The sequence below is a fragment of the Bos taurus genome, chromosome 22 (genome assembly GCF_002263795.3).
Source record: "Bos taurus isolate L1 Dominette 01449 registration number 42190680 breed Hereford chromosome 22, ARS-UCD2.0, whole genome shotgun sequence".
Lineage (NCBI taxonomy): Eukaryota > Metazoa > Chordata > Mammalia > Artiodactyla > Bovidae > Bos > Bos taurus.
The window spans coordinates 43,758,650-43,771,808 of record NC_037349.1 but is presented as its reverse complement, the minus strand read 5'-3'; the positions used below and the strand labels follow the sequence as shown (position 1 = coordinate 43,771,808).

General features: G+C 39.4%; 1 protein-coding gene and 1 pseudogene across 4 annotated transcripts in view; one reads left to right on the top strand and one right to left on the bottom strand.

The window, feature by feature from the left end:
- The window catches only part of DNAH12 (dynein axonemal heavy chain 12), a 191,426-nt gene that overhangs the window by 59,647 nt on the left and 118,620 nt on the right, over positions 1 to 13,159 (bottom strand). For all 4 annotated transcript variants that reach the window (XM_059880070.1, XM_059880063.1, XM_059880064.1 and 1 more), the window contains 3 exons: positions 12,695 to 12,887; positions 10,985 to 11,146; positions 6,747 to 6,941 (listed from right to left, as the gene is read on the bottom strand). In XM_059880070.1, the coding sequence (XP_059736053.1) occupies positions 6,747 to 6,941; positions 10,985 to 11,146; positions 12,695 to 12,887 (550 nt within the window). The remainder of the gene's footprint in view (positions 1 to 6,746; positions 6,942 to 10,984; positions 11,147 to 12,694; positions 12,888 to 13,159) is intronic.
- LOC100295167 (small ribosomal subunit protein eS27-like) lies at positions 11,257 to 11,528 on the top strand (annotated as a pseudogene).

Sequence of the window (13,159 nt, the reverse complement as noted above, 5' to 3'; positions counted from 1 at the left end):
GCTTTAGCATCATTCCTTCCAAAGAAATCCCAGGGCTGATCTCCTTCTGAATGGACTGGTTGGATCTCCTTGCAGTCCAAGGGATTCTCAAGAGTCTTCTCCAACACCACAGTTCAAAAGCATCAATTCTTCGGCTCTCAGCCTTCTTCACAGTCCAACTCTCACATCCATACATGACCACTGGAAAAACCATAGCCTTGACTAGACGAACCTTTGTTGACAAAGTAATGTCTCTGCTTTTGAATATGCTATCTAGGTTGGTCATAACTTTCCTTCCAAGGAGTAAGCGTCTTTTAATTTCATGGCTGCAGTCACCATCTGTAGTGATTTTGGAGCCCAGAAAAATAAAGTCTGACGCTGTTTCCACTGTTTCCCCACCTATTTCCCATGAAGTGATGGGACCAGATGCCATGATCTTCGTTTTCTGAATGTTGAGCTTTAAGCCAACTTTTTCACTCTCCACTTTCACTTTCATCAAGAGGCTTTTTAGTTCCTCTTCACTTCCTGCCATAAGGGTGGTGTCATCTGCCTATCTGAGGTTATTGATATTTCTCCCGGCAATCTTGATTCCAGCTTGTGTTTCTTCCAGTCCAGCGTTTCTCATGATGTACTCTGCATATAAGTTAAATAAGCAGGGTGACAATATACAGCCTTGATGTACTCCTTGTCCTATTTGGAACCAGTCTGTTGTTCCATGTCCAGTTCTAACTGTTGCTTCCTGACCTGCATATAGGTTTCTCAAGAGGCAGGTCAGGTGGTCTGGTACTCCCATCTCTTTCAGAATTTTCCACAGTTTATTGGGATCCACACAGTCAAAGGCTTTGGCATGGTCAATAAAGCAAAACTAGATGTTTTTCTGGAACTCTCTTGCTTTTTCCATGATCCAGCAGATGCTGCAATTTGATCTCTAGTTCCTCTGCCTTTTCTAAAACCAGCTTGAACATCAGGAAGTTGATGGTTCACATATTGCTGAAGCCTGGCTTGGAGAATTTTGAGCATTACTTTACTAGCGTGTGAGATGAGTGCAATTGTGTGGTAGTTTGAGCATTTTTTGGCATTGCCTTTCTTTGGGATTGGAGTGAAAACTGACCTTTTCCAGTCCTGTGGCCACTGCTGAGTTTTCCAACTTTGCTGGCATATTGAGTGCAGCACTTTCACAGCATCATCTTTCAGGATTTGAAAGAGCTCAGCTGGAATTCCATCACCTCCACTAGCTTTGTTCGTAGTGATGCTTTCTAAGGCCCACTTGACTTCACATTCCAGGCTGTCTGGCTCTAGGTCAGTGATCACACCATCGTGATTATCTGGGTCGTGAGGATCTTCTTTGTACAGTTCTTCTGTGTATTCTTGCCATCTCTTCTTAATATCTTCTGCTTCTGTGAGGTCCATACCATTTCTGTCCTTTATCGAGCCCATCTTTGCATGAAATGTTCCCTTGGCATCTCTAATTTTCTTGAAGAGATCTCTAGTCTTTCCCATTCTGTTTGGCCCTCTACTCTAGTAAAAATCAAGCTTTTTGATCAAATACTCCATTAATTATTAAAAAAAAGTGTTAGGCAACCATTACCAGTATATACATATTTATTAATTATATTCATATGGTATTACTGTACTAATATATTTTTAAACCCAAAAAAAGGCCTTTAAAGATTTATTATTAACATAAACGAATTTTTGTAAAATGTCAAGATAAGCACCATTTTCCGATCATGTAACTCTTTTTATTTTGAAAAGCTTCTCCCCAAAGCTCCCTGGCAGACTTTAAATCCAGATCCACTGGTAAGAAACACATCACGAAAAGGCTCATGTGTAAACAGTCAACAATAAGAGGAGTGAGAGCACCAATGCTGACTTAGGCCAACCAGGAATGAATCCCTATTAGACTTTGCCTACTTGGGTAGCAATTTCCCAAACAAAATCAGAATTCTGTTAGCAAAGATGAAGTGGGTAGAAAATGGCTGTTGAGAGGTAACCATGACATCATAAGCTAATGCTGCAAAGTCATGACACACCCTGGGAATAACCTTTATTATTTAAACAGTTGATACAAATCCATATTCCAAGTGAAAGGGAAGTCACCCAGTCATGTCCAAATCTTTGCAACCCTATGGACTGTAGCCTGCCAGGCTCCTCCATCCATGGAATTTTCCAGGCAAGGATACTGAAGTGGGTTGCCATTTCCTTCTCCAGGGGATGTTCCTGACACAGGGATTGAAGGCAGGTCTCCCACGCTGCAGGTAGATCTGAGCCTCCAGGGTTTTAACCAATGTCTCACTAGATCTTGTTAAACTGTCATTGTTTTTGGTCTTAAAATGTAGGTGACACAGGGCTTGAGCTAGCTCCTGCTAGTTTTATGACAGTTTTTTACTGTCCACTTATAACTGCATTGTCCATCTTCAATTTTCAGTTCATTGCAAGACTCCCTGAGGGTCCCTTGCACACTATCTATGACATATGTCCATCTGACATACAAACTGAGTGGGAAAGTGAAAGTAAAAGTGCAAGCTGCTCAGTTGTGTCCAACTCTTTTTAACTCCATGGACTATAGACCGCCAGGCTTCTCTGTCCACGGAGTTCTCCAGCCAAGAATTGTGGAATGGGTTGCCATTCCCTTCTCCAGGGGGATCTTCCCAACCCAGGCATCAAACCTGGGTGTCCTGCATTGCAGGCAGATTATTTACCACCTGAGCCACCAGAGAAGCAATGTCAATTCACATGAGATATTTCATACACAAGTGAGTATTTCAGTAAATTCTACCCTTATCTTCTGAACTGTTTTGGCACCTCTGGTAAGTTTACACCCTATTTTGGAGAACAGAAATCTATCCAAAAAGTCAGTGACTTCTCAGCTATGTGACACACAGTAGTTCACACTCACTTCCATCCTTAAAAGACTCAGGCCTCAAACAATGCCATCAGTACCCCGACACAGTTTCTGTATCCCCACTGTTTCACTGTAAAATCTTGGTTCCTCTCTGTTATCCACTTAACTTCCCTTATCCATTTGCACCTCCTAGTTCTTTCTTTCTTAAATTTCCCCCAATAAGTATGAATCACATACAATAGAACAGAAAGTCTCATGGTTATAAAAAACATATTCAGAAATAGAATTGTACTTATAAGATCTCACAAAAGAAAAACTTTTAACTGGATAGGCTTTGTTTGTTTGGTTTTGGTTTGGGGCTACTTAATGAAAGCAATATTAAGATACAGTTTGCATAAAGGAAAACTGTTTCACATGACTTTTATTGTTGTATAAATTCTAAAACATCCACTAGCTGAAACACACTACAGTCCTCAAAAGGGAAGAATTACCGTTTTTCAAACATGCAATTGATAAAGATGAAAGAGAACAAAACGCATTAGTATTAGAAAATTAGTTTTAAAAGAAACTATCCAGGATCAAGCTATAGTCCACAATACATTCATTTCAGTTCAGTTCAGTTCAGTTGCTCAGTCGTGTCTGACTCTTTGCAACCCCATGAATCGCAGCACGTCAGGCCTCCCTGTCCATCACCAACTCCCGGAGTTCACTAAAACTCACATCCATCGAGTCGGTGATGCCATCCAGCCATCTCATCCTCTGTCGTCCCCTTTTCCTCCTGCCCCCAATCCCTCCCAGCATCAGTCTTTTCCAATGAGTCAACTCTTCACATGAGGTGCCCAAAGTACTGGAGTTTCAGCTTTAGCATCATTCCTTCCAAAGAACACTCAGGGCTGACTCCTTTAGAATGGACTGGTTGGATCTCCTTGCAGTCCAAGGGACTCTCAAGAGTCTTCTCCAACACCACAGTTCAAAAGCATCAATTCTTCCATGCTCAGCTTTCTTCACAGTCCAACTCTCGCATCCATACATGACCACTGGAAAAACCACAGCCTTGACTAGACGGACCTTTGTTGGCAAAGTAATGTGTCTGCTTTTCAATATGTTATCTAGGTTGGTCATAACTTTACTAGGCATAAAACAAATAAATAGAAGGCACCATGAGCTACCCTTCTCAAACACATAAATACTGAATGGTTTTACTCAGACAGTGATGATTTCCCCTGTTTAAATGAAGTGATAGCCTGTATCATTCGCTGCTGGCATGACTGAAACTGTCACCCAGCTAGTCTTCCTGTCTCTTGTTTTGCCCAATTCCAAATCATCCACCATAAAGCTTCCAAGAGTTTTGGGTTATTCCTAAAATGTAGATTAGCTATATACATGTTAATTGCCTTGAAATGTCTTTGGTATAAAACCAAATTCCTAGACACATTTACACATTCATTTATAGCCTGGCACCCACTCAAAGCTCCAACTTAACTCCTGTTGCCCTCATTGCCAGTCAGCCACACCAAACTATTTAACTATTTGCCCAAATGAGCCACACTTTCCCCACTGTTGCACCTCTGCATGTGCTATCCTCTTATGATGGTTAATTTTATGTGTGCCTATATATTTGGTCCAACATTATTCTAGTTGTTTCTGTGAGATACATTTTGGATGGGTTCAACATTTAAATGAATAGACTGAATAAAGCAGATTGCTCTCCCTAATGTAAGTGGGCAGCATCCAATCAGTCGAAGGCCTGAATAGAACAAAAAGGCTGAACCTCCCTCAAATAAGGGAGAATTCCTCCTGCATGATGGCCTTCGAGTGAGGACATTAGTTTTTTTCCTGACTTTGAATTCAAGCATAACACCTTTTCCTAGGTCTCAATCCTGCTGGCTTTCAAACTGGAATGACACCATCAGCTCTCATGGGTCTCCAGCTTGCCAACTGCAAATCTTGAAAATCATCAGCCTTAATAAAGATGTGAGCCAATTCCTTATAATAAATATATGTATAAATAGATAAAGATATATCTATCTCTAAATATATCTTTATGCAGAGTACATCATGAGAAACGCTGGACTGGAAGAAACACAAGCTGGAATCAAGATTGCTGGGAGAAATATCAATAACCTCAGATATGCAGATGACACCACCCTTATGGCAGAAAGTGAAGAGGAACTAAAAAGCCTCTTGATAAAAGTGAAAGTGGAGAGTGAAAAAGTTGGCTTAAAGCTCAACATTCAGAAAACAAAGATCATGGCATCCGGTCCCACCACTTCATGGGAAATAGATGGGGAAACAGTGGAAACAGTGTCAGACTTTATTTTTCTGGGCTCCAAAATCACTACAGATGGTGACTGCAGCCATGAAATTAAAAGACGCTTACTCCTTGGAAGGAAAGTTATGACCAACCTAGATAGCATATTCAAAAGCAGAGACGTTACTTTGTCAACAAAGGTTCGTCTAGTCAAGGCTATGGTTTTTCCTGTGGTCATGTATGGATGTGAGAGTTGGACTGTGAAGAAGGCTGAGCGCCGAAGAATTGATGCTTTTGAACTGTGGTGTTGGAGAAGACTCTTGAGAGTCCCTTGGACTGCAAGGAGATCCAACCAGTCCATTCAGAAGGAGATCAGCCCTGGGATTTCTTTGGAAGGAATGATGCTAAAGCTGAAACTCCAGTACTTTGGGCACCTCATGTGAAGAGTTGACTCACTGGAAAAGACTCTGATGCTGGGAGGGATTAAGGGCAAGAGGAGAAGGGGACGACAGAGGATGAGATGGCTGGATGGCATCACTGACTCGATGGACGTGAGTCTGAGTGAACTCCGGGAGCTGGTGATGGACAGGGAGGCCTGGCGTGCTGCGATTCATGGGGTCGCAAAGAGTCGGACACGACTCAGCGACTGATCTGATCTGATCTTATCTGATGGATGTGTATATATATACATGTACATACATATATACACAGGAGAAGGCGATGGCACCCCACTCCAGTACTCTTGCCTGGAGAATCCCATGGACGGAGGAGCCTGGTAGGCTGCAGTCCATGGGGTCGCTAAGAGTCGGACACAACTGAGCAACTTAACTTTCACTTTTCACTTTCATGCATTGGAGAAGGAAATGGCAACCCACTCCAGTGTTCTTGCCTGGAGAATCCCAGGGATGGGAGAGCCTGGTGGGCTGCTATCTATGGGGTTGCACAGAGTCAGACACAACTGAAGCGATTTAGGAGCAGTAGCAGCATACATGTACATACATATATATATATATACGTATATACATATATGTATATATATAAGGAACCAGTATAAGGAACCAGAAGAATGTATCATATATATATATAAAAGATCATATATATATGATCTTTTATATATATAAAAGATACATTCTTCTGGTTCCTTATACAACCCTCCTCTATGTAATGGATTCATTTTCATGCTTTAGAGAGACACTGTCTTAATAAGCACACCTTTGCACGTCGAGACTATGGCTCTTTTATGTAACTGACTGCTCATTTGCTAGCTGTCTTTTTTGTCTTCCAGTCTAGTATATGAGATCATTTTGGGGATCATGGAGTTTTCCAAGTCCCTGGTGCTGCCGTTAGAGTGAGTAACCAAAAAGCACTTGATACATGCATATTAATAGAAGTTGAGTAAGATTTCTGTAACAGTCCAAAAGATTTAATTATCTCTGATGGCCCAGATGGTAAAGAATCTGCCTGTAATGCAGCAACACCCAGGTTTGATTCCTGGGTTGGGAAGAGCCGCTTGAGAAGGGAATGGCAACCCACTCCAGTATTCTTGCCTGGAGAATCACATGGACAGAGGAGCCTGGTGGGATACCACCCATGGGGTTGCAAAGAGTCAGATATAACTGAGCAATTAACACACACACACACACACACACACACACACTGCAAATTACAAACCTGAAACCAGTCAATGGTACAGCAATTGATGAGGGATGGGAACTGCCTCAAGCGATTTCGGAAGGCATCTCCAATGGGGCTAAAGGCCACCACAACATGAAGATTTTCTTTGCAGCGATTCACAAAGAAAGCAAACAGGGCTAAGGGACTGAGTTCACCGTGTTTATTGCCAGCCTGAGCCACAGGACGAACACCCTAGGGAATACCAGAAAAAGCCTCGTAAATAGAAACACGTAAGCTGATAAAAGATTAGTAGATATTAAAATATTAAGAATTTGTATTACTCCTCTTATAAATATCTTAAAATTTTTGTTTTTATATCAATATAATGGCTTTGATATAGTCTGCACTTAGAAGACTACTTTCAATTCCATAATTCTATAATTTAAAAATAAGTATCTGTCAAAGATTTAACTTATAAAAATAGTCACAAAAAGTTCACCAAGATAAACATACGGGACATTATATAATTCAACACTGGTTTTAAGAGGAAAAAATTGAAACAACTAAAGCATCCAGTTAAAAACATTATAAAACATCCATACACTGTAATTTTAAACAACTGTTAAAGATAATGAGATGCATCAACATGTGCTATGGCAAGATGAGCAAGAAAAAATAAATATAAGGTCAAATTGTGCAAGAGTATGCATAATATGATCCTTTTTGTTAAATTAAAAAATACATAGGTGCATATGTGTAAACATATACTTTTTTATGGAAGCAAACACAAAGAACTATTAACAGTGGTTCCTTTGGGTGAGATGGACTTAAAGGAGAATGAAAGGGGATTTTATGTTTATTTTGTATATTCTTCTTGGCTTATATAATTTTTTTCATTTTGGACATTCTTCCGCTGTTTGAACTATCTGACTTTATTCTTATAATGTTTGTATTTTTTGAAATGATAATAGAGTTTGGTAATGAGATTATTCACTCAGTCATGTATGACTCTTTGTGACCCCATGGACTGTGCCTGCCAGGTTCCTCTGTCTATGGAATTCTCCAGAGGAGAATACTGGAGTGGGTAACCATTTCCTTCTCCAGGCGATCTTCCCAACCCAGGTATTGAACCCAATACATATCCTTCATTGGTAGGTGGACTCTTTACCAATTCTTTAGCCACCAGTGAAGCCCAATGAGATTATACATTAATTCTAATTTTTTTCCTTATGTTGGATTGACCAAATGTTCTTTCAGGCTTTTCCATAACCGTGTACAAAAAACCCAAATGAACTTTTTGGTCAACCTATTAATATCTCTATATGAAAAAGGCTTCTTACGTGAGGTCTGGCATAATGGCTTTAGAATCAAACTTCTTGAGTTCAAATTCCAGCTTGCAGCTGATTATCTATGTGACCTGGAGGCAAGTTACTTAATCTCTCTGTTACTCAGTTTCCTTATCCATAAAATGGGGGCAAGAGTACTTATCAATATATCAAGGGGTTGTTGAGTGATCAAAGAGTTATTACATGTGAACACTTAAAACAGTTCTTGTCTCATAGGTAAGTACTTTTCAGCTTTTTAATATCCTAACTTTCTCCTTCAAAGTAGAAAAGGTCTCATACTCAATAAATTATCTTATAAACAGATTTTTAAAAGAAAATAAAATTGTAAAAGGTAGATTTACATTTTTTAATAGCAAATTTAGGAAGTGATCACAATGATCATACAATTTCCAATATGATGATAGTGAATTTATTTCTAGATGGTCTCTCTACTCTAGATATGTGACAGATATAGATCTATGGGAAACTGTAAATCAACTTTGTTTATTCACCCTGACAGTAATTCTCATATTAAGATTATTATGATCAGTGTCAATCTGGGAAATTATGTTCAGGTTGTCTACCTCCATTAACTCTTGAGTTAACAGGGGGACATTCAGATATAGAAAGCTACATGGTATATACAGTTACATGGTTGTAACTGTAGAACAAGAGTTCAAGAAAGGGCCAAGATATTGATATAAATACAGGCATTATTTACACAGAAATAATAGTTAACATGATCTTCCCTTATGGCTCACTGGTAAAGAGTCCACATGCTGATGCAGGAGATGTGGGCTCGACCTCTGGGTCAGGAAGATCTCCTGAAGGATGAAATGACAACCCACTCCAGTATTCTTGCCTGGGAAATCCCATGGACAGAGGAGCCTGGTGGGCTATAGTTTATGGGGTCACAAAGAGTCGGACATGACTCAGCAACTAAACAACAACAATAACAAAGGTCAATGCTTCTAGAGTAGAAGTAGGGAGTAACATCTACATGCACATAGAAATACTAATACTTTGGGAGCACAACTGATTCTGGGAGCAAGAAAAAGAGTAGATATTGAAGGCGAAAGGAAACAAACTGAGGGAACTTTCACAGCAGTCAAAGAAAAACATATTTTAAAAGAGGAATGATGAGTTATTTCAGAGATGAATGATAATTTTAAAAGAGAACTGAGAAAATATCACTAAATACGGTAAATAAGTCACTGCAAAATTGAGACAAACTTTGCAGCAATTTAATTCTGCAAGGAGTGTGAACAGAACAGTGGAAAAGTAGCCTGGAAATGGAAGGCTGAAGCTACAATTGTAATGCTGACATCAGAGACTGTGCTGAGTCTATAAGAGGTGATCAGTAGGCAGGACCAGGCCCAAGCTCTATAGATCAGTTATCAGTGATCTGTGTCAGATGGATGAAATAAGCAAAGTCCAAGACCTGGTCTTCAAAGTGCAGGGTATGCAAAGAAATTAATATAATTTATCTTATATATCTTTTATATTTTTAAATATTGGTATAAAGCAAGCAAAAAAATAAAAGGATGCACTTTGGTACATGGGAGTTCTGACCATGGCTATTTCCTTGTGGATAAATTGATATGGTGTTCCTAGGTTTGGGTGGAATATGAAGGAAATAAGTTCTTCAGGCTATTCTTGGATCATACCGTAAAATAGTAAAGCCATGGAAAAGCTTTTGTAGCAAAGTGATGAGAGGAAAAAGATAAACAACCATTAAAGTGAGCAGAAAAGCCTTGCAAAGTTTAGAAAATCCCATTCCCCAAAGGGTCTCATTCCCTGGAAAGGAGTGTAGGGAATATATTTTTCCTATGGATTAGGAGAATCACCATTCTTAGGAACTTTTAGCCACAACCTTGATGCTACCCAGATACAAACAGAGAACTTGGATTTTTTTTTTTCCTTTCTCCTTCCCCACTCCAGGCCATGAACTGGTGGTGCATCACATTTACTGAGGGCTTTCTAAGTGCCTGACATTCCATAACTACCTTATTTCATTTGATGATGCTGTATAGGAGGAACTATTTTGTGTATATAATACTTCCGTTCCATAGATGAGAAAAGCAGGGTGCTTGAACTACCAGGGGGGATCCATTTTACTCCAGATGCTATCACTGGAGGCTGGAATGAAGCATCCTGATATGAGTGATGTATTCTGGGGGTAAAAGTAGTTATGATAACAGGAAAGGGGAAACTACTAGCTGAAATCTTGTATGGGAAGATCTGAAAAATGGTGGTCGAAGGTCAGGACATCTGAGGTAGAGGTGCATCACAAAATATATTTTTTTCTTTGTCAACTAAATCACAAAGCATGATTCCCAGATGTACCAGAATCAATACAAGTAGTTTTATTAAACTGAAATTTTACTAACTAGCGGCAAACTATAAAAGTGAATCGAGTAGTGTTTTAAAGCTATATTTTCTCATATCACTATAACCATAAGACATTATTTTATTTTTTGACATATACACACTACTCTGTACAATGAGAACCTACTGTATAGCAAAGGGAACTCTACTGCATGCTCTGAGATGACTTAAATGAGAAGGAAATTCAAAAAAGAGGGAATACATGTATATGTATATGTATGGCTGATTGACTTTGCTGTACAGCAGAGACTGACACAGCAGTGTAAAGCACCTACTCTCCAGGTAAGGAAAAAAGACATGATTTTAAATCTCTAATCATTCATAAAACATGCTAAATAAGATCAAATGGATGAAACACTGTCATCATTATGGAAAAAGCTGGGTTAAAATAATTAAAATTCTGTCTCATAACTATACTTTTACAGTTATAACTATTTAAAATTCACCAAAAAAAGTATTAAAATATACATTAAGTTTTTGATTACCAAAATTCTCTGCACAAGCCATATTTATACTGAAGAACAGAAAAGTTTCAAGGTAACATTTCTGAGTTGGGAGCAGCACTCCCTGAAAAGCATTTACCTCCATCACTTCTTGTTTTTCATCTGCTGCAAAAATATTAGGTACTTCTCCAGTATTGAGCACACTGTCGATATCCTCTAGAAAAGCTTCCTCTTTAATCTGAGTGTCCGTGATTAGAAAGACTGTCTTCTGGCCCTTCATGCCCACGTTCCTTAAAAGGGCCTTAAAATAAAAATGTACTTAGAATCAGAATCTGGTGGAAATCGTGTTTTTTTTTTGCTTTCCTTCCCCTTTCCTTTCTTTTGATAACAACATCCCGCCCTTTCTGGTGGTGTCAATCTCCTCACAAGAACATGCCTCTTGCAAAGGATCTTCTTCATCCCTCTCCAGAAGAGAAGAGGAAACACAAGAAGAAGCACCTGGTGCAGAGCCCCAGTTCCTATTTCATGAATGCAAAATGCCCAGGTTGCTATAAGATCACCACCATCTTTAGCCATGCACAACAGTAGTTTTGTGTGTTGGCTGCTCTACTGTCCTCTGCCACCATACAGGAGGAAAAGCAAGACTTACAAAAGGATGCTCTTTCAAACAGAAGCAGCACTGAAAGTACCCTGTATCAAGATAAATGGAAAACCATCCCAAAAAACATGTTTTGGATGAAAAAAAAAAATCTCAATTTTTAATACCTCTCCCATTGGGGCTTCCCTTGTGGCTCAGCTGGTAAAGAATCCACCTGCAATGCAGGAGACCTGGGTTTGATCCCTGGGTTGGGAAGATCCCCTGAGGAAGGGAACAGCTACCCACTTCAGTATTCTGGCCTGGAGAATACCATGGACTATAGTTCATGGGGTCACAAAGATTCAGACATGACTAAGCAACTTTCACTTTCACTTCTCCCATTCTGGTGGCACTGTCGATCTGGGCCTCCATTTTACCCATCCCTCCAGTGGGAGACTCCAACTGGCCAGTTTTCCAAGCCCCAAGGCACAGTCATTGATTCAGAGGTGGGCTTATGATTTAAGAGGGCCCATTCACAGTCTCACTTCAGGAACTAAGATGGATTTGAAAAAAGAAAGAATCTGTCCATCTAAGACTGGAGATACAAAAGCCAGTTCTCCACACTCACTTTTAAGATGTAGACTTATTTAGTACATGAAGGTCAGAAAAAGTTTAAAAAGTCCAGCAAAGTCTCTCTTGTTTTTTTCCACTTTGGGTCATCTCTCTTCCAGGGCCAGCAGAACCACAGGCACGTGTGTATGAAGCCCCAGATATGCCCTCCATTATTCTATTGGTTACTGGAAGAGCAGCGCAGCTCTAAAGAAACTATTAAGATTTGACAACTTTGATGACATCGTCATCACCACTGAGGTTTATATCTAACAGTCTACTGAAAAAACACATTTGTCTGAAATAAGGCCTTTCTGAACTAGAATAAAGATAGAATCAGCAGCAGCATGGTAAGAACGCAGTGGATAAGACTTAAGTTATAAATCCCACTCTGTTGTGCATACCTGTTCTCAACTTCAGTTTCCCTATCAGTAAAACACAGAGACAACCATACCCGCTACACTGAACTGTCATACTTGTAGAAAGAAAGCACATATGTAAAGCACTTCAAACAGTGCTCAGCACATGCAGTAACTGCCTAGGGATAGTATTATTATCACCATTGCATTCAGCACACAGCTAGCTATACAGGTTGGCTCTCTCTTTACAGATAAAAGAATGCACAGATGTTATTTTAGACACTAGATTTCCTCATGATTTTACCTTCAGGTCCTCTCTCCACTCATTCATACCATAACTCTTTGAAATTTCTGGTTGGAAAATCTGCATTTTTGCCATAGATGTAGCCAGACGAGTTAAAGATTGACGACCACTTCCTCCAAGTCCGACAAGCAAAGCATTTCCTCCAGACTGCTTCAGAATCCGACATATTCGTGATAAATGTTCCAATACATACCTATGATATATAGATATTATTATACTTCAAAATACGAATGTAAATGTTTATTTACCCATAACTATTGCTTTACTTTCCTAGAAGGATGGACTTTGCTGTCCCATATGTTACTATCTCAATTTTAAAGAGGTAATCATGAATAAGTGTGATATTTCAAACGCAGTTACAATTCGACCATTTGATGTAAAGGAAAACTATTTGAAGTACAAATTCAGGAAATGTAATATATGTAAGCTACAAAAATAAAATGAAATTGTTAACTATTTGTACTG